The sequence below is a fragment of the Xyrauchen texanus genome, chromosome 44 (assembly GCF_025860055.1).
Source record: "Xyrauchen texanus isolate HMW12.3.18 chromosome 44, RBS_HiC_50CHRs, whole genome shotgun sequence".
In the NCBI taxonomy this organism is placed as follows: Eukaryota; Metazoa; Chordata; class Actinopteri; order Cypriniformes; family Catostomidae; genus Xyrauchen; species Xyrauchen texanus.
Window position 1 is genome coordinate 30,388,064 of NC_068319.1, and position 22,624 is coordinate 30,410,687.

General features: G+C 39.1%; 1 protein-coding gene across 2 annotated transcripts in view; it reads left to right on the plus strand.

The window, feature by feature from the left end:
* Positions 1 to 18,698, plus strand: part of LOC127636548 (tyrosine-protein kinase SYK-like) — a 75,639-nt gene extending 56,941 nt beyond the window's left edge. Inside the window, exons 12-13 of one of the 2 annotated variants that reach the window (XM_052117144.1) lie at positions 15,412 to 15,524; positions 16,027 to 18,698. In XM_052117144.1, coding sequence (XP_051973104.1) covers positions 15,412 to 15,524; positions 16,027 to 16,099 — 186 coding nt within the window. In that variant the 3' untranslated portion in view covers positions 16,100 to 18,698. The remainder of the gene's footprint in view (positions 1 to 15,411; positions 15,525 to 16,026) is intronic. The other variant, XM_052117145.1, reaches the window with a different exon arrangement.
* The last annotated feature ends 3,926 nt before the right edge of the window (positions 18,699 to 22,624 follow it).

Genomic DNA, 22,624 nt, shown 5'->3' on the forward strand with positions numbered 1-22,624 from the left:
GCTTTCGGTTGCCACCAAAGTGAAATGCCTGCACTTCAGTGACCAATTTGCAAGCATAGTTTTCTGCAAAGTCCATGCGGAGTACAACCTCTTCCTCAGAAGGGTCTCCTTTAGACACTGTTCTGCTTGGTGGAGCCACTTATACTGGTGTCTTGCTAGAGAGTAAAGCTTACTATTGAAGACTTTCAAAAGATTATTCCAGGTCCCAGTTTTTATCTTCACAATGTTGGTGTGGAGTGGGTTCTGCAGGAGAGGTTCTTTCAAGAGGAATCGGGTGTAAGATCCAGAACTGCCCTAATAGGTTTTGCTTCTGCCCTGTGTTTTCTTTGATTTTCCTGCCATCGCATCTTCTCAGCTTCAGCATCATTGCCGGATGATCAGGATTTCCACCCAAGTCTGCTTGCTTTCTTCTCTGATAGCTGAAATGCAGATTTCAGAATTATGACATGAATATAAAATTACTGACATGGATATAAACTCAGTGTTATTAAATATGAATACTTTCTGTTTGGCAACATAAATTACATGTTATCAGGATGGGGATTTTGGGTGGGGAATCCCTTCAGTGGCCTCTCTTGAACTTGACTTAGGGAGGGGGGAATCTCTGTCCAGAAATAGTGGTAAGCTATTATTCTGACAATTGCAATTCTCGTCTCCTTGCTAAGAGTGCTGCCCTAGTTACTGGGTCTGTAATTACTTTCTGGCAGTACCTAGCATCTCGCTCTTTGTTCGTGGAAACTCAATAATACTAAAATAAATCAATAATATTAATTATCTTTATTAAAAATACAAAAATACAAAAATGTATTAAAATATTAATATTTATAACGTTTAACACATATTTGTCAGTGCTAAACATCCCTCATTTATCTGAAATATAAATAAAATGCTAAAATTGTTATCTAAACAGTGATACTGTCATTCAGTGTAATGGATGACACTGTGGTGTAACAGAGAATTTGCATTACACCGAATGACGAAACTACTTCAGCTTATATTGCAGGCAATCAACTGGCTACCTATATCAAATAGTGAGCTTGTCCAGTAAAGTTAATCACAATTACAATTACACAGATTGGAGCATTATTTCACCCATATTTTGTCAATTTATCGCTGCAAAAATTATTTGAAACTTTAAAGTAGACACTTGCATTTAATAGGTTTTCTATGTACTATATAAAATATTTGTAAATTTAATTTGTTGTGGACACAAAAGGGGGACGTCTCGTCTTTGACTCAAATATATAGACTACATGTGTGGCACTCTTCAAATGTGGTCCCTTGTGAATGTGTGGAGACAGTGTTGTGCTGACACCAGCATGAAAAATGCCATTGGGACATCCCTTTTTATTAAATAAATTACACCTCACAGATGTTACATTTGAAACTTTTATTATGAAGTGTTTTATATTGCTAATTTTCATCAAAGGTGGCCATATGTATCCACAGTGGTTTGGGCTAAGCCTTGAATATTATCCACTGACCATAGAAACCCCCCTGGACCTGACTAATGCAGTGTAATGGGTTGAGGGATAAATTAGCTAGTTATATGCTTTGCTAAAGTGATGAGTCATTAGTCTAGACTGAGAGAATGTTTTAAAACTCTTGTTTTAGCCCAGTGGAATATTGACAGGTGACTGGGTGGTGCTTTGCTGCTGTCCATAAGCCGACATAAGCATCATCAAAAAAGTAAGCATTATCACAAAACCAAGTTGAATTTGCATATATTGCATTATTGGTATTGAAGATCGGATTTATGTTTTTTGCAAAGATACATGTAAGTGTCCCAGTGTAAATATAATCTGCAATCTGATCAGTAAAAACGCATGAAGTGACCAAGTTTAAATACCCACAATCTGTTAGGGGAAACCTGTTTGAAAACTTATTTTGTGCAGTCTCATTTGGTGAGACTAGCGGTGTGACATACTTCACCTTTAAAGTTCATTGGCAAAAATTGTGTTAAGGCCGATTTATACTTCTGAGTCAAACCTACGCCATAGTCTCATGTGTACCACTCCAAAAATGTAATCATGCAGATCTGTAGACAGAACTGCCTTGTTGATGAGAGAGATCAACGCAGAATGGCCTGACAGGTTCGAGCTGACAGAAAGGACAGAAATCATGCCATGGTCGAAATCACTGAGATACATTTTTTTCCCCATTCTGATGGTTGAATCAAATACTTTCTAGAACGAAATCGCACCCTCCCCCTATATCTGTTCAGCACTCATTACTGTGTGCTCACCTGTGGTGATCATGCCTTCGTAGAGTACTTCAAAGGGAGCACAATCTGTGTTATTCGATTGTTATAAACAGAATTCCCAATAAGAATTACTTAAAAAGTGAGTTCTTAATGATGTTATCACTTTTCTGCCCTCTAAAGCTTTCATAGGGGACAGTAATTGTCTTCAAAGGGAATAGGACATAGGGTTCAACACTTATGAAGAGAATAGCCAATGCGGATGCTGGATTCAAGGAAAGTTGCTGGAGTTTATTCATACACAATAGTGTAGGAACGATCTGAAAACTCATCAGCCTCTTCACAGTATGACAGTTTTAAAGAATTTTGTAGATTATGTTTTTAAGAATGTGCGATATATCAACTGAACTTTTAAGAAGTATTAAGCATTTTTTCTGATAGAACTTTAATAATTAAAACAAAAATTTAGAAAACAAATTATGAATTAAAATTTGATTTTTTTTTCTTCTAAAATAGATATGCTACACACGTCACCATTAATCTAAATTCAATGTTATAGCCAACATAAAAAGTTATTGAACAATATATTGTTTAGAAGTATACTATGATGTTTGTTTAAGATTATTGTTGTCACACACATGACTCTATGAAATAAATCCTGAATGTCTGTCCCCTGAGTGGTTTGGCTGGTGGTTATGAGACATTATTGGTCATTCAGTGTTTCAGTGAAACGTGAAATTAAACTAGCCAACAGTGTGTTCGTCACAAATCCATACACTGAATAGTTATGGAATTTAAAAACAGTCATTTGCTTTCGGAGTTTGTGCGATTCGTCAAAATTTAAAAACTACCAATAGCAGCTGCGTGACAAATGCGTCTAATTATAGCAGACGCGATAACAATGACTGTGATTCCTGACATATGCTATTCATGTCATATTCTTTATGTTGGCTACACTTCCAAAACACACTTAGAACAGTTCAGCCGAATTACTTTATTGCTATTTTGTACAAATCAAATTCACATTGGCCTACTTATTAACATGACAAAACAAAACTGTTCGAACAACGCGACAAATTCTCCCTTTCACAACACACATCGTTTCAAAGCAGCTTTACAGAAGATCAGGCATTAACAGACGATAAAACTGTAATGTCTATAATGTCGATGAATCATCATTGTGTAATTAGATAAAATACGATTGTTAATCGCTTTATTATTTAAGTAATTAAATAATACATGTATTAATAACCCCAGTGAGCAAGCTGAAGGCGACTGTGGCAAGGAACACAAAACTCCATAAGATGTTGAAAAATAACCTTGGGAGAAACCAGACTCACTGTGAGGGCCAGTTCCCCTCTGGCTAACATCATAAATATAATGTAAATATGACTTATGTATAGTTAAAGTCATGGTTTAAAATTATTAAACTGTAAGTGTTAAGGGTTAGTGTTTAAATATCGATTTTGTATGAACTGTAAGATTAATGACTAATTCTTTGAAGTTCATCCTGGATTAACTGCAGAAGTTCACATAGATGCAATTGTCCTTGTTAATTGGCTGATGAAGGCTTTTGTTGGCAATTGTTAGTCTATGCATTCCATTTCAAGATCGTAGTCCGTCAATAGACCGAGGTGATGTAGGCAAAGATCAGGGATGTGAAACGCAGTTCAACCTGGCCGGTAATTTCGGTGAGGTTCGGTTGGGTCCATTCTAAATCGAAGGTTCAGACAATGGCATATGAAGTATCCCATGTCTTATGGTTGGAGTTTGCATCAGTTAATCCTCTTAAGTCCATCATAATAGACTGAAGTGATGTTTGGCTGGTACCGGCTGTATTTAGTCATCATCATTCAGCAAGACGTAGCAGTTGAGTCCAACATGAAGCAGGAATTGCGCTGGATCCAGCCGGTTCTGGTGACCTCAGGATAGCAGTCCTGAGACAGGGAAACAAATAAAATAATATAAGCATAGATGCCATTCAATTTATTGCACAGTTATAAATCATGATCAATGTTTCTGGTTCCGGCCAACACATTCTCACACCCCAACTCGTCACATACGGACGCTAGGGCAGGACCCCTTGGCGTCGCTTATTGACGCGCCGGGTGTACCTTTGGCGTCATTTTACGATGCGTCCGGTTTTGAAACATAAAAAACCAGTTGGAGGGCCATTGTAGCCTATTCCTTTTGATTTGTATTGATTGCGGTCTCGACTCTCGACCCATTCGCGGCGTGAGCATTTCAACGCTACACGCTCCGGTTCGGACATATGTAGAACGGCGTCATTTTACGACGTGTCCGGGGTTTTAAACATCAAAAAACAGTTGGAGGGCCATTGTAACCTATTCCTTTTGATTGTTATTTATCGCGGTCTCGACTCTCCACCCGTTCGCGGCGTGAGCTTACACGAGACGTCACATTTCAACGCTACACGCTCCGGTTCGCGGAGATACATACAAGTCTATGGGACTGCCCTGCACGTCGAAAAATGACGCCAAAGGTATACCCGGCGCGTCAATATGTGACGAAACTGCCTGAAGCGTACGTACGTGACGAGTCGGGGTGAGAATGTGTTGATAAATTAGGTGTATGCCTGGCTAAATAGATGAGTCTTTAGTCTAGACTTAAACTGAGGGAGTGTGTCTGCATCTAGAACAGTGTTAGGGAGACTATTCCATTGACTATTCCAAATATGAAAAGGATCTACCTCCTTTTGTGGATTTTGATATTCTAGGAACTATTAACAGGCCAGAATTTTGCTATCGTAATGAACGTGATGGAATATAGCGTGGTAGATGGTCACTTAAGTACTGCAGAGCTAGACCATTCAAAGCTTTGTACGTAGTTAACAGAATTGTAAAATTAATACGGAATTTAACAGATAGCCAATGTAACGTTGATTAAATGGGGCTAATATGATCATACTTCTTGGTTCTCGTTAGCACTCTGGCTGCTGCATTTTAACCATTTTACATTTTTATGCATTTGGCAGACGCGTTTATCCAAAGCGACTTACAGTGCAATTATTACAGGGACAATCCCCCCAGAACAACCTGGAGTTAAGTGCCTTGCTCAAGGACACAATGGTGGTGGCCGTGGGGTTAGAACCTGCGACCTTCTGATTAACAGCCCTGTGCTTTAGCCACTACGCCACCACCACTCCATATTGAAGATTATCTATTGATCTTGCTGGACATCCTCCGAGCATTACAATAATCTAGTCTTGAGGTTCTGAATGCATGAATTAGTTTTCGCATCAGCAAAAGAGATGTGACGTAATTTAGCAATATTTCTTAGGTGGAAGAATACTGTTCTACAAACATTGGTAATTTGATTTTCAAAGGACAGATTGGTATCAAATATAGCACCTAAGTTCTTCGCTGTTGAAGATGATGTAACCGTACATGCATCGAGAGTCAAATTATATTGTAGTGGCTTATTTTTAGAGTGTTTTTGTCCAATAATTAGTACCTCTGTTTTGTCAGAATTGAGTTGATGGAAATTTCTGGCCATCCAATCATTTATTTCATTGATACACTCTGCTAATTTGGAGAATTGTGAAATCTCATAAGGTTTTGAAGAAATATTAACTTGTGTATCGTCGGCATAGCAGTGGAAAATTATTCCAGGATTCCTGATAATATCTCCCAGGGGAAGCATATAATAGGCCCTAAAACTGATCCCTGTGGCACTCCATATTTTACTTTTGTTTGGTTTGACAATTCCTCATTTATATAGACAAAGTGGTAGCGGTCTGCTAAATATGACCTAAACCATGCTAATGCAACTCCACAAATGCCAACATAATTCTCTAGCCTTTTCAAGAGAATGTCATGATCTATCGTGTCGAATGCAGCACTAAGATCTAAAAGCACTAGAAGAGAAATGCAGCCGCGATCAGTTGATCAGCAAGTCATTTGTAACTCTGATAAGTGCAGTCTCTGTACTGTGGTGAGGCCTAAATCCTGACTGAAATTCTTCGTATGTACTATTTCTCTGTAGAAATGAACATATTTGTGAGGATACTACCTTTATTTATCTAGTATTTATGACATAAATGGGAGATTTGAGATTGGTCTATAATTAGCCAGTTCTCAAGTTTCTTGGGACATGTCCTAAGCATAGCGAGGAGTTAATAATATTAAGAAGAGGTTCTGAAATTACAGGAGATACCTCTTTTAAGAGCTTAGTTGGTATAGGATCTAACAAACATGCTGCGACTTTTGATATTTCGATAAATTTTGTTAGCTCTTCATGGCCTATGACAGTGTAGGTTTGAAGTTGCACATGACGAAAATTATTAGACACTGTTTTCTGAGGTACTATGACAGATGATTGCATAATTCCAATTTTATTTCTGATTATTTCAATTTTATCTATAAAGTCATTACTCTTGTGCTGCGACGTAATATCTGGTTCTGTTGAGGCTTTATTCCTAACCAATTTAGCTACAGTACTGAATAAACACCTAGGATTGTTGTGGTGATTTTCTAAGAGTTTACTAAAATATGCTGACCTGGCAGCTTTTAGTGCCTGTGTGTAGCTTCAGACACTATCCTTCCATGCATCACGAAATACTTCAAATTTTTCATTTTTCCACATGCGCTCCATTTTCTGAGCTGTTCTCTTGAGAGCATGAGTGTGATCATTGTACCATGGTGCACGCGTATTTCTTTAAATTTCTTTAATCGAAGTGGTGCGACAATAGAAAATCTACGTTTAGCATTAGCCAGCACTTGTACATTTTATTTGATGTAAGATGCTCTGGCACCCGAAATACAATTAACAATAGTGGCTGGAGTCTCTATTTCCACGTTCCTTACAATACAATCGCCAATAACAAGGGCTTTTTCAACTTGTTTCTCAGTGGGAGCATCACTGAGTGCGGAGAATCGATTGGAAACCCTAACAGGAATGGGAGAGTGGTGTCTCTTTGCTGAGCGAGTATGCTGCCAAGACGTCACCCAAATGCCCTGCTGTAGGGGCTCTACAGCCAGTACCAAAGTGTGTATGTTGCTCGCTGTACTACTACTCGCATCCGAAATGGTATCTACAGGCTTCTCTTTCTCACTGACCTCCACTAGCGTTCAGATGCGAGTCTCTAACTCATTAAACTTCTCCGTCAGCCTGACTAATTTCTTACATTTATCACATGTGAATACCTCACTGCTGACAGAGGAGGCTATTATAAACATGTGACCTGCAATGCTGGAAGAAATAACATGAGTGGATGCCATGACTTACCACAAATTGTTTGTTGTTGTTGTTGGTTGTTCCTGAGCGGTGAGGGTTTGAGATTGATGTGAATCCCTCACACAATTGTTTGTTGTTGTTAGTTGTTCTTGATGAACGGTGCTTTGAGATCGATGCAATAATCTGTGTAATGCGGAGGATAAAAATGGGTGCATGCTGAAAAAATGCAGCCAGTTTTATCGCAATATAAATGGTACGCGGGTGCAGTTGAATCGCAATAGGAGAATAATACGAGGGACAACTCGATGCGTGCTTAATGGCAGATGTTAAGGATTAAAGGCTGAAAACATATATATATATAAGCGATGCTAAAAAACTAGCAGGCTACAAACCCAGACTCTAGCTAGGTGCCATCAGCAACAGGTAAAATACACGCAGATGAAAAAGATGAAAAACCTGAAACGCGGTAAAATGACAAAGGATATATATAATGATGAACGTTTGAGAATAAGAATAAGCAATGCTAAGCAGCTTAAGCAGGCTACAAACAAACACTTGTGCAGCGTGCCGTCAGCAACAGGAAGTCCAGTGATGTCAGTGGTGTTCAGCACTCTTACGAATGCTCTCATTAAAAACAAAGCGGTCTAATCAGCATAATCAGTTATTTACACCACGTCTGTGCGGGAGCGTTTTAGTTTTGTAGTGTTGCTCATTTGCAGTGTATTTAACATCTATGCTCAAAGCGAGCTGTGCAATATGCAATGAATCCAAAATAATTACAAAGTGCTTTTCGCTCTTGTTCTACAGCTTATTTGTGTGAGTGTCAGGTGATGTTTCTTCAGTATTAATTTTCCTGTGCCACCACGAACAGAGGTGGAACATAAAGCAAGCATCCGGGCATTCAGGCAGTTTAAAAAACAAAAACAGCTTAAAAAAAGGTCTGAAAAGCATCTGCACTCTGCCTCATTACTTCAGGTGGATTTTTCACAAGCGACAACATTGGCGAAAAAGTTATTGATATTTAGTTAAAAATGTACATAGCATTGCTAGTTAAGCTTTATTTAGCATGTTTCACAGAAACTGCCCAAAAAAATTATATAAAAAGCAGAGGCTCGCTGATGACGGTCACGTTTTTCCAGGAAGAAAATAGCTAGCAGCGCAACTACAAATAAATGCTTCGTAACTAAGAAAGTTTGACTATATTCCACAAGCCACAAAATTGGACAAAAAATTATTGATATACAGCTAAATGTGTACATAGTATTGCTATCTAATGTTTATTTAGCAAGTTTCACAGAAATTTGCTTAAATATAGAGGCTAGCTGCCTGTCTGATGAACAAAGACGGTCATGTCATTTTTTCCAGAATTAACTAGTTACTCCTACAAATAAATGCTTCGTAACTAAAACGTTTTGACTTTCAATAGACAATATTGACAACACATGTTAAATAACGTTCTTACCTTGAAAGATCGCCTCAGTTTTCAATTTGAAAAGCAGTAAGTCCAACACTGGCGTAAATCTCCCGTGATATCCCCTCTGTCTCCACCCAGGCAAATGAAGGATGACGATGATGATACATTTATTATTCACGCCCAGTAACCCCTTAACCAATCATATGTGCCTTTAGCTTATATTGTCATGAGTATCTGGCAGATTTCAGAAATAAAATCAGTGATTGGACGGTGAAGAATCTGAGAGAGGAACCATAGGAATAATTGTTCCCAAAATGTAACGCCCCGGCTTGAAAGGGTTAAAGGTTCTAATCCGTGGGGAGTGGGGACACATTGTTTGCATTTTTATTATGGGATTCAACTGCAAAAGACCTCAACCAACTCATGAACTCAGTCCCCACCCATTCTGTACTCAGAAATGGAAGTGGAGCGTAGTTCTAGCGTGAAGACCAGCAGAAGGTGTACATCATCACATCATTAGCTGGGTAACTCCTGGCCAATCGCACGTAAGCCAATGCTTTATAAGTCCGCTCACAATCTATCACATTGCTGTTTCGGTGTGCTAACACGGAAACTAGACGCGCTTCAACTTCTCCAGGCCACATGATAACAGTGCACAGCACATCTCTGGAAGCCCGCCTTCCCTTTCCAATGACGTCGTCACTTCATCTCAACTTCTGCCAACATCAAACCCATGGGGAGTAAACAACCAGCAAACCCGGATCTTCTCCCATATCTCATTCACTCAGGAGATCTCTCTCAATCGCATTGTACAACCTGGCGCGAAAAGAGCGCGCACCCTGCGAATATTGCAAAATCATCGGCTCAGGCAGCAGCCGGCTTCCATCAGAAATAAGCTAAGTCATTTTCATATCCATCAAATGTATTCAGATCTAGTCATGGGTCTTGACCTTCCGTTGCCATGCTACCTGTTCATCACAAAGTTGCAACGCTGCCTGTTCATCATAACGCATTCCCATCAACATCAAAAGCCAGTATTTCATGTCTACAGCGCATTCACTCTCATAGTATGGCAGGCAATCACGTAATCTCATGAGGGCAACTCGGTCAAGGTTCATTCACTTGTCATTCACAGTCTGCATGCCCGAGCGTTCCCCATCGGGGAATTAAGATAAGTATTCAGGCATATCATCATGTACAGTCAACGCTCATCATACGGGCTCTCATTACTTCATTCAGTAAGATTCCCCCATTTTGCGGCCGCCTTCGCCCAAATCACGTAACGGGTGCGTTCCAATCCAATTTATCATCCCTATGCCCTACTCACTAGGAAGACCGAGCCCATGATGTGAGCATTCCAAGGGAACATGACATCACCTGTTGATGTGCGCCCCCCCCCCCTCATTCTCATTCTGTTTAGAAGACTTCACATATAAGATAATACACAGTTTTACAACAGGAATGCTGCTTAGATTGCATAGTTCTTCGAAGAACGACGATGAAGTGTAATTCTTCCAGGCGAGATATCATGTAAACATGGAGAACATATCAAGATTTATAATTACGTACAAAAGTGCTACTGGACGTTATAGAATGAACTCTGTCACGGAAAATTGACCAAGCAGGCTGAACTGGATTCATCTGGCGATCACTATTTCATAATAAGGTTTGAAGTCCCGTTTTTGATATTGCATGTTGTCATCCGCACTTCCGGCACAAATAAACAAATTGCTGTTTCTGGAGGAATGCTATCATGCAACAGAGATCGGATATCAACGTCGAACACTTAGACCTTCGAAAAGACATATAATCTGTTAACATTAATCGCATATCCATGCATGCATATATCAGAATGCAAATATATTAAACGCAAGCAGAGTGACGTCACTCCCGAGTGCAAACAAATACATATCAATGGTTTAATATAGCCTTCACCAAGCCTTGTGAAAGAATTGACTTCGTTCGGTACAACATTCGATGAGGTTCCCAGAGCGCCTCCAAGGGCGCATTTACGCAATCCATAAAACGCAGCATTTTCTTAGAGAACATGGAAGTACGTATGGAGTAAGAAAATGTTGCAGCGCGCCTCTGACACCTAGCGGTAGGCTCCGCACCACTTCCCCTATTCATCAGATTATCTACCACCAGTGTAAGGCATTTCGCTATGATCGGGTCTTACAGCGAGTAATTCCCCTCTCATGGCATACTTCCATTTTATTATCATTCAGGCATCATCAAAGAGCAGAAATTCGTTGGCATGTCTTCACAAATCATTCACTCATCGTGGTCAGACCACTACAGCAACAACTAATCAGAACCAATATGATCGACAGCGTAAATGCCGGAATTCAGCCATACATGTTTAGGCGTGCGTGTATCTGGTCTCCGGTATATGTCAGAGACAATGGTAACTTGGCACATCAGCCGTCGAATCAGCTATCAAGCACATTCGGAAGGAGATTTGCAAATATTCACAAAATATAAAGTGCAATACTGCATCTTCAGGTCGTAAAGGTGGGACATGAACAGCCGGAACTGATCCATGCTCGAGAATCACATTCTTGAAGATCCTGATTCATATCAACACACATTCACAAAGCAGTCTCGTGCAAGATGATTTGAACAAACATGCACACATTTTTGTATATTTTGGGGCACACCTCCTTCAAAAACTAAACTGTCCACTGCATCTTTAGGGCTCTATGGCTCGGGAGTACATGAGGACTCTCATGTTCCTTTTACAGCCAACAACTAAACTCTCATGAAGCTGAGACATTATTCTTCTCACCGTATTTGCTCCAAGGGAATAAGATGGAGGAGAGAGAGCGAGCGAGAGAGAGAGAGAGAGAGAGAGAGAGAGAGAGAGAGAGAAAAACCCACAACGAGCCACGTCTCTAGAATTCTAGACATCACACATTCTCTAACCATGCAAGCTTCCCCCCTAAAGAAACATGACAGGATCAGGTCTATTTTCACGTCGTTCCCTGGTCAGTTTGGGTCTCCTAACGCAATCTCCAGCCCCATCAGGCCCCTCAATTTTGCCATGCTTATCATTCCTCAAGGCCACTCCACCGTTTTTTCCGCCTCCTCACACTAGCTCATTCCATAGACAGCCTCTCCTACCCACCAATCGATGATGGATGGCGAGAATCTCCGGATGACACGCCACTATTTCTCGGACATGGCTCCATAGGATTCAGGGGTTGCCGTCTAGGACCATGGTTCACAGGGGAATGGCCAGAAATATACTTTCTTCAATATAGCTTCCTACGCTCCAGACGCTCTCTTCGTAAGTAATCCCATTACTAGATATTTCATAATTGAATGTATTTAACAAATGTTCTCGAACTACAATCGTAGTCTCGATGCGGCTCAGCGGAGGGAAGAAAGAAATGACACCGAGACCCAAGCTTCAAATCCTTCCTCGCCATTCGTACAGCACTTCATCATATGGTCCAGCAAACAACTTTCCCCTCTACCCTCCAATGAAATGGTTCTTTACCCTATATGGGGTAAAATATATGTTTGAGTTCAGAAATAGGAAATACATTCTCAGAACCACTGCAGCCTATTTCCGTGATGACACAGCATGCTACATCTACAAAAAAAGTTTAAAATAGGCCTTTCTTATTCCACACCCATCATCACGGCCAGCGTCATATGGGTTCCCTCCAGAAATTGAAACGCATCGTAGTCATGCGACAATTTGTTACTACAATCAATAAAGTCTGGCCCTCCTCGAACCATCATGTCCCCTATGAGACGTCTGACATGGCAGAGCATTTCCTGTAACTTCATCATCCCAGCCAGACACATTCCCGGGTTTTTCAACTTCCCTCCCTTGCTTTGCAGGAGTTCCACAGACCAGCTCGACGGGCACCCTTCGAGGTATACTGGAATCTACTATGAAGATGCTCAGCCGCTGCTCTCCCCAATCGTATCTGAAATGGTCAACTTGACCCAAATCATCAAACAAGCTCAACTCTCTATCAGCCATAAGTTCTCATGCATATCTGGTGGTGGTCGGTGGCTCTTCCCCAGCTCATCCTTACCTACACAATGATTCAAGCAAGCTCACCGTTCGCAAGGACAGCACATAACTATGTCCCCCCTCCCCTTGCCGGGCTTCCATAATCTCAAGCACAGTTCCATCGCATAGGGATTGCTCAAACCAGCCGCCCTCGCCGGAAACTCGCACCATAACGAGATGGCTTTCAACAAGGTATGGTACGACAACATCGCCATTATCGTATGGCGTTATGTATGCTGTTCACTCTGGCAAAGATAACCATCAAACAACTTTCCCTCGTCAGAGGGTTTTCATATCAAATGTTTTCTTTCAACAAAGGGATTGCACGCAATGTCGCCATAACCATATGGCTTTACGCATGTTGCTCACCTTTCGGCAAAGATACCTCAAACAACTTTTCCCTCGTCGGAGGGTTTTCATATCAAAGTTGTTTTCTTTCAACGAAGGGACTGCACGCAACGTCGCCAATATCGTATGGCTCTACACACGTTGTCCCCTTCGGCAAAGATACCTCAGACTACTTTCCCTCGCCAGAGGGTTTTCATATCACACGTTTTCTTTCAACAAAGGGATTGCCCGCAACGTCGCCATAATCATATGGCTTTACGCACGTTGCTCACCTTTCGGCAAAGATACCTCAAACAACTTTTCCCTCGTCGGAGGGTTTTCATATCAATGTTGTTTTCTTTCAATGAAGGGATTGCCCGCAACGTCACCTTTATCGTATGGCTCTACACACGTTGTCCCCTTCGGTAAAGATACCTCAAACAACTTTTCCCTCGCCAGAGGGTTTTCATACCACATGTCTTTCAACGAAGGGACTGCACGCAACGTCGCCATTATCATATGGCTCTACACACGTTGTCCCCTTCGGCAAAGATACCTCAAACAACTTTCCCTCGCCGGAGGGTTTTCATATCAAATGTCGTTTATCTTTCAACAAAGACACTGCACAGCAATGCCGGCCTAAAGCAAAGATTCTGCTCAACCAGGGGCTCTCGATGGAGTGCCCAAAATCACACTCTAGGACAAAGAGGAAATGCACAGGGATGAAATCAAACTTGAAAAAAAATAAAAAACTGCTTTCCCATCGCAAAGGCTTCACACAACCACGCCAGAGGTATTGCAAATTTCACGTCAAATTCTGACGCTCGCATCTCTTAATTCCTCCTCCGGAATGAACGCCCAACAAAAGACCTGGTTCGTACCAAACTGGATCATCTCTTTTGGGGTAGTATACTACTTTCTCTCTTTTTGGGGGTAGGCTCCTCGCCCCTGCCTCCTATCTCCGGCAGGACATGACGGTTCCAGGTACAACTCCCTCAGACTGCCGAACGGGGCCTACGCCAAAGAGAGAGAGACATCACCTCCCGTTTTACATCTATCAAATAAATGGCATCTCAAACTTCACTCAAGCCTGCATGTCTTCCCGATAGAACTGTTGGGAATCATTCAATGGAGCTTGGATACCCTCTATTGGACATTTCTTGTAATTGCCAGTCAGATAATTAACAGACAGTGGATTAGACATGGAACATGGGTTATCTTGTATTTTTTTTAAATATTTGTACTATATTTTATTAATATAAAATGTAATAAATATGTTTATTAACATAAAACTTTAAAATTAAATGATGCCAAATACCTCAAAACAAGTGAATATGCACAAAAAGGATGATGACATTTAATGAATTGCCATTGCAACAGTATTTATGATATCAAGAAACCCTTCAGAATTTAAAATGTGCAATGCCTTGACATTAATCTGTTTTTTTAAGCAATTCAAGCTAACATTATATTTTTCAACGTCTGTTATAAGTGACACATTTCCTTCTGCCAGTTGGTGGCGCTACGACCGTGACTCACAATAGTCACATCAAAGTGATCAGCCCTCAAGGAGAAACTTTTGGCTCAATTTTGACGTTTTAAATTTTCTGCATGCAGAAGATATGAGACTTTTCCTTATTCCATTTGTTTACGTTGTTTTGTTGCTTTGCCATGGCAACACCGTTCGATATATAAAAAATATCATCGCAATTTACACTTGTCAATATCTTGGCATGATGTCGCCCACATTTTGTACCTGTACCATTAAATCGCTGGGAGGAGTATTTCAAATTCCATTTTTCAAACAATCCAAAATGCCAACTTCCTTTTGGACGGAGCCTATGACTGACAGCGCAAAAGTTGTCTGGCTTGATGAGATCTATATGTATACAAAGTTTGGTGACTGTACCTCAAAAGGGATGTGCTAGATAGCCCCCGATCATGTAAATCTGCCATGCCCTAATGGCCAGCGACTATGATGTGTGTGAAAGAGTTTTCACGCATGTTATGTACCCGAAAAGTACTGAAAACCTTGAAAAGAAGCGTAATAATAATAAGAATCCTTAGAAGAAGAATAGGGCTTCGCACTTGGGTTGCTTGGGCCCTAACATATACAATTTATTTTGAATTCTTGTTTTTCAATTGCTTAAACATATTGATAATTTGCATGTTGATATGTTGATTATTGATTATGTTCATCCGAAATCTGAATGATGTTGGCTAATGTTATGTTTTTTTGTGTAGGGGATGAAGGGAAATGATGTCATTCAGATGATTGAAAGTGGAGATAGGATGCCCCCCCCACCCGAATGCCCAATGGAGATGTACGACCTTATGAAGAAATGCTGGACATACAAGTAAGTGAACACACACTATTGTATGCATATTCATAAAGCATGTTCAGTTGAAAAATATATATGATGAAAAAGCAGCATACTGTAGCAGCATTTGTTTATTTTTAGGGGTAATGTGTAGTCAGACAGTCATTATCACACAGTAAACCATCTTGATGCAAAGTGGAGTGTTCTTGTATCCCCTTGACCGGGTTTTATTTGTGATAATGAACGTCTGCCTGGACATTCTCCCACTTATTACATTGCTGCTTACCAAATAAACAAATGCATCAAAATAAAAGACTGATTTGAGTAGAAATTATTTTTATTTTATCGCTTATTTATTATCAAAAGAAGTGAAATACAGTAAGTCACGAAATGAATAGTTAGAAATCAGTTTTGTGGCTTAACCAAACACAATCATATATTCCAGAGAGCTGTGAAGTAATGTAATAATGATAAAAAAAAAGTCTGTCAATTCAGTACATTGGAAAATTATTAATTGTTCAATGTACTTTCTTTACAGGGCAGTCGAGAGACCTGGATTTTCTGTAGTTGAACCCAGATTGCGACATTACTATTATGACATATCTCAATGATGTCCTTTGCCAAAGAACAAGCAAAATTATGCAGTATACAGTATTTAAAAGGTAAATACTGTAAAATAGCCATTTAAAAGAATAGTGTACCCAAAACTGAAAACTCTGCCATCATCAACTCAAACTCATGTTGTTCCAAACCTGTATGACTTGTAATGATCACAAAATAAGACGTTAGGCAGAATGTTAACCTGAGACATGATTCACTTATTGAATAACAATAATGGTGAATGTGACTAAAGCTGTCAGTCGCTGACATTCTGCCTAACATCTACTTTTGTGCTCTAAAGAAAAAAATAAGTCATATCATAAGTTGAATAAATTCTGATTTAATTAAAACGGGGTGAACTGTACCATCAATGTACAGATATTAGTATAAGCATAATTTATTAAATTGACTTTTTTCATGATAGGCAGTAATAATTTGAGAAAATGAATGCACATTTTTTCCACCCTAATTTTTTTTGGTGTAAATTCCAATAATTAGATCATGGACATCATTTCATGTTTAATCGATTACAGCAATAATTTGTATATTTGTAATACAAAGCTTTATTTTTTTATTTCAAGCTGAACTTGAGTAAATAGAATGCATGATATTCAAGGAGAATAAAAGTGCTACTAAATGGCTGGATTTTTTTTACTAAAGGCAAGTTAAGAAAGAATATTAATATTTGAAGCCATGTTAGTATTTTTTATTATTTCACAGCAATGCCATTAACAGTAACAGAAGCATAACCACAAGAGTCCAGCATTAACGTTGTGCCACACCTGCTAATTGCAAGTGAAATTAGAAACATTTCCATAAATATTTCTAACCAGCTATGAAATTATTATTATTATTGTTGTTGTTTATATACAAAACTAGACTTAAAAAATGTCTTTAGGCATCCTAAATGGCAACTTCTGATAGTAAATGTTCAAATTTTCCACTGAGTTAAAAGTTGTTAGAAGTGAGTGTAACAGAAGTTTTCTGCATTTGATGGTTTGTGTGTCTTTGATTTAAATTGCTTGCATCACTAACATCAGCGAAGGTCAGATTATTATTCTTACAATTAAATAAAGAATATGGATTATGCTGCAGTTTCTTATTAAGTTAACATCTATATGTAAATGTGTTTTATTTACTTGTCAAAACCAATTGTAACTAACATTTTTGGACCCAGTTGACCACAGTGACATGCAAGTTAGATAGGTCTACATTACTCCCATTCTTATGATATTTGTAGCCTACTCATTTCCTGGATTTTTGTAACATCTAAGTGTCACTGCTAATACTAAAACATCTAAACATCTTGTTTAGTGTTAAAAAAAGGCTGTTTTAAGACCACATTTATATTGTTTTATGGTCATAGCATTTACCTCACACCATTAAGATACAATAGAAACATACATTGTGTTATGTCATGTCTGAAAGAAAGATCCATTCAAGCTCTTCATCTAAAATGTGGCACCAGTAATCATGTACTATTGGGTTTTTACATGTTTCTTTTGTTCAATGGAAATCCATTGCCTTCATTGTGATAAAACAGATTTATTCAGCTGCTCCAGGCTGGTCAAGCTGTAATTAAACTGCATAGCATGAACAATCATAATCCAGCTCTTCCTCTGTTGAATGATATTGAAAAGTAATGTTGTACAGATGGAACTTATATGATGTATGAATGTATTATAACTGCCCAATGATGCTTTAAAAATTAACGAATGAACCAATTTCAACAGAAATGGAATATCTTTTTTAAGGTACAGATAGAATTCTATTTAAATGCATTTGTATAGCAATTTTAACTATACACATGGTTCTAAAGCAACTTTAAAGAAAATCGTGTCTTAATACCCCCAGTTGTGAACTAGTCAATGGAGACATGATGGCAAAGACACATACTGAGTTTCGTAACGATAAGCCAAGTCGTTTGTAAAATACAGCATTTTATGACTAAATTCAAAATGGCAGAAGTTAAAAATGGCCGACATAGGAATTTTTCATATCGTTGGACTCTCTATATCCCATTGAATCTAATGAGACTAATTTGATGATTTTATGACAAACTGTTTAGAAGTTTTAAGCAAAAATTCACTTTTTTCATATCTCGTGACCATTAAGGGGAAGTGCGCCAACATTTTCATCCCAATCCCTCAAAGCGGTGCGGAGATACAGCCTCAAGTTACATTTTGTGTGTTCTTCAAAAGTGCAGTCAAAAACAGTATGGTTTATCAAAATTCTGTGAATACATTTTTGTTGTGAGTGCCTCCTAGATGATGCAGGCCAATTTTCATCCAAATCCGACAAATGGACTAGGACGACTTCGAAAAGGTAGGGTTTTTCAGAAAATGTATAATAGCAGAAAAAGTTTCATGACAGGAAAATGACATCATAGGGTGCAATCGAATTGTCTTGAGCCAAGGAATCAGGAAAAAATTATTTCTAGGACTCATGGTTCAAAAGTTATTAACATAAATGTGAGTGCACATTGGATTGTGCTAGAGGGTTTGAGGTAGAGACCCCAAATTTGATGTGGTAACAGATCAGACTGTCCTCTATCTGTGTGCCAAATTTCATAATTTTCCCGGAAGCAGTTCTATGGACTGCCATAGACTCAAGAGCAGAATAATAATAATAATAGGAACACTAACGAAAACAATCGAATAATATTAGCATAGATGCCATTTACTTTAAAGCAGGATTATAGAATACAAGAAGTGTTTCTGGTTCCGGCAGATCTGACTAATGCAGCATAACAAGAGTTGTTTGATAAATTAGGTGCATGCCTGGCTGATAATGAGTTTTAGACACACACTCTCAATCAAAGTCTAGACTGAGTCCCAAACTATGTTAGAAAGATTATTCCATATTTTAGGAGCCAAATAGGAAAATAATCTACCTCCTTTAGTGGAAGTTGAGATTCTAGGTATTTTTAAAAGGCCAGAATTTTGTGATCATAGTGAACGCTCTGTGGAGCTAGACCATTCAAACTTCGTAAGAATTTAACAGAATTTTAAAATTAATAAATTTAACATGTAGCCAATGTGGTGATGATAAAATTGGGAAGATATACTATTTTTCTTGGTTCTAGCCAGCTCTGTAGCTGCTGAATTTTGAACCATCTGAAGGTTCTTTATTGAACCTGCAGGACATCCTCACAGTAATGCAAGGGCGAGTCTAGCCCCTTTTTAGGGGTGCTTCAGCACCCATACAAAGGAGCTCAGCACCCCTAAAACTTGGAGTAAGAAATGTTATTCTAAAATTTTTGTTCGTCTTTGACAAGGTTAAATAATGTACAAAACATACTCCGTAGTTTGTGGTTTAAAATGTATGTGTTAAGGATGAAAATGAAAACATCCCCGCTTAGCAAACGGTGTCATCCTCTTCTCTTCTTCTACTTCTCTGTACCTGCACCGCTCAGCACCACCGTCATCCAGCGCGAAACACACGCAGAGTGAGAACCCGTTATGTAGCGTTGTGAATCATCTAAGTTGCTCCAAAGCTGTCTCACACTTCTTTCCTTTTACCTAGAGTTGTTCCGATTCTGTAGTCAGTATCCTGAATCAACATGGTACACCTATAATAAGTGTTTATTTTCGGACTATTTTAATCCAGCGGGTCGCCGCCGCTGTGGAGTAGCACAGGACCTGGGTGACTCGTCCATAGTCATAAACGGAGAGAAGTAGTGCCGGTTACAATGTTCTTCCGCAAGACGCGTGCAGTTCTATTTATTAACTGCTAGAGCGTGAAACAAAAACAGCAGCGCGACAAATAAACTGCGTACCTGTGTAGTGCGTACGTGTGTCTCTGTTGTTAAAGTTTATCGTTCATTTGATACTCATTTTAACAATCGGGAGTCATGTAAACATGACATCACGTGCGTCTTTTCTGGTCAGTCGTCATGGAAACATGAAGCCCTGGCGTTTGGACCAGAGTAAAACAAACATATCACTGTATACCACCAGTATGTGTGAAAACACTCACTGTGGCTTTTTAAATGAATTGTTAATCATTCCTAGATTTATATCTGTTATTTTTGAGATGTGGCTGACTATCAAACTAGACAATAAAAGAAAGTTTAATGTTTTTCTTTTGCTGTATTTATTCATTCCTCACACACAGAGGATTTAACCTGAACCAGGCTTAACTCCTGAACTCCTAGCATTACTCTCTCTCTCTCTCTCTCTCTCTCTCTCTCTCTCTCTCTCTCTCTCTCTCTCTCTCTCTCTCTCTCTCTCTCTCTCTCTCTCTCTCTCTCTCTCTCTCTCTCTCTCTATGTGTGCGTGTGTGTGTGTGTGGCCTGCCAGTCAGCGATCTGTTGTTGTATCAAATTACTTATCTAGGCAATGGTCCCCTGCTTTTATTTTTTTTATTTATTTCAAACCCACAATGGAGAATACAGCTTCTCTTGTCAAAGGAATTTGTGATTTAAAAAAGTTTCTAAGCCCAATAATAATAATAATAACAATAAAGACATTTAAAATGACACGCCTCTGTGTGCCTTTTGATCATATCCTTAGAATCTGTAAATGGTCTCCATAACATTTTTGTGACATGACAAACTGACCTCAACTCTCCTGCCTACAATATATTTGTGTATGATTGTCAGTGCCAAGGGAAAGAGAGGGAGATGGAGAAGGAGAAAGTGAAAGGGAGAGCATGCAGGAAGAACCAGGCGAGGAAACAACAACAATAAATTGACATATAGTGAATAGTGGCAAGCAAAACAGTAACTACTCATACTCCTATACTAACTTATTGGCATTAAGTAGCCTATATTACATTTACTTTTTGTAACATTATTTTACACCACATTTTTTCATAATAAAGGAGGAGGAAAACAACAGGGAGAGTCCATAAGGGATGAGAGGGAATTGACTAGTGAAAGAAATGAAGAGACAGAGGGAGTGCAACATAGAGACCACTAAGCCAAAGCAGCAGAGACAGAAGAGAGCTGTTCAGACTTAGGGGATAAGGACACTGGTCCTAAACAGTTAAAGCTGTCTCAATACCCTCATACTCAGTTTGGCACACAAAAAAGAGCCTTTCAAGAACCATTTTTTGTAAATAATTTACAGAAGATGAATTACATTTTGTTGTCCAAGTACCTGTTACTTTGTTCAATGACAATAAAGTTGAATCTAATCTAACCAATCTGATGACTGTTGATACAAAAGGAGGCACATGGAGTTAATGGTCAGGAAAACCAGCTGACTGAAGAAGGTTTTGTGTTTGTTACAGGGGGCTGTCTGTGTGAACTCTCACAATTAAGCTGGTGCTCTGAAAAGGTCTAAAAAAAAAAAAAAAGAAAAAAAAAATCTGGATTTTGGAGTTAGTTGAACCAATGTTAAAATGATAAAGTTATTTTTCAATAGACATATTTTTTTGTTTTTGTGTGAAAAGAGGGTGGGTGGTGGCAGTGGGGTTCATTGGGTGCTCAGCACGCCTAAAGCTCTGACCCTAGAATCGCCCCTGCAGTAATGCATTAAAATAATCTAGTCTTGAGGTCATGAACACATTAATTCATTTTTCGGCATCAGAAAAAGTGAGCATGTGTTTGAGATTGATGTGAATCCCTCACAATATTGTTTGTTGTTGGTGGTGATTGTTGTTGTTCTTGATAAGCGGTGCTTTGAGATCGATGCAACAGAGATTGCTAAGACATGTGACCAACTGTGTGGCAACGTCATCAGAACGCAAAGAATTATGGGTATGTTTGGCACGTCTACATTGGCTGGCATCGCATAGCAGGCTAGTGGCATGAAAATAATAAAAAAATTAGCGTGAAAAACAGAATATAATCCTACAAAATGCAGCGGGCTAAAGAAAACATTGTCGGACCATACCGCCTAAAACTACATCCTAATGCAAAGACGAGATATGACGAGAAAATAAAGGGAATCAAAGGACTGGATTCTTACAAGCATAGTGACTGGTCAGGGGAGGTCAACCTGAAAAGGCTGTGTTGTGGTGCTTTTGCAGACAGCCTGAATGTTTGCAGACATGGTTGCTTGCGATAATCAGAACTGTCCTATACAGTGGTTCCATTTAGGTTGCGTGGGATTCAGCAGCGCACCAGCCAGAGAAGAGTTATGGCAATGCGATGCACATGTCTGTGACTTATCACCCACAACCTACCTCATACATTTCCAGTTATCTTTTCTATGGACTCTTTATAAATGTCTTCATCTAAATGTATTTACATGTTAAATATGTAAAGAAACTGAAATTAAGTTGGTTGTTACTACCATTTAAGTTATGTAATTGTGTATTGCAATCCAAACTGATTTTGCACAATTTTTCCTTAACAGATAAAGGAGGCAGAATTTCATTCAGTCTTTGTGTATTTTATTTACAGAAATGGCTAAAAATCATTACATGTGAGAAGTGACATTACAAAATCTTTTGAAAAAAAAAAAAAAACAACAATACTTGGACACATATTGGTCAAAGCACAGCACACAACCACAATTTTATCCAGCAAAGTCTTATCCTCCCCCTCACAAGGCACCACATATCCCAGGCCCAGTCAGGATCACACT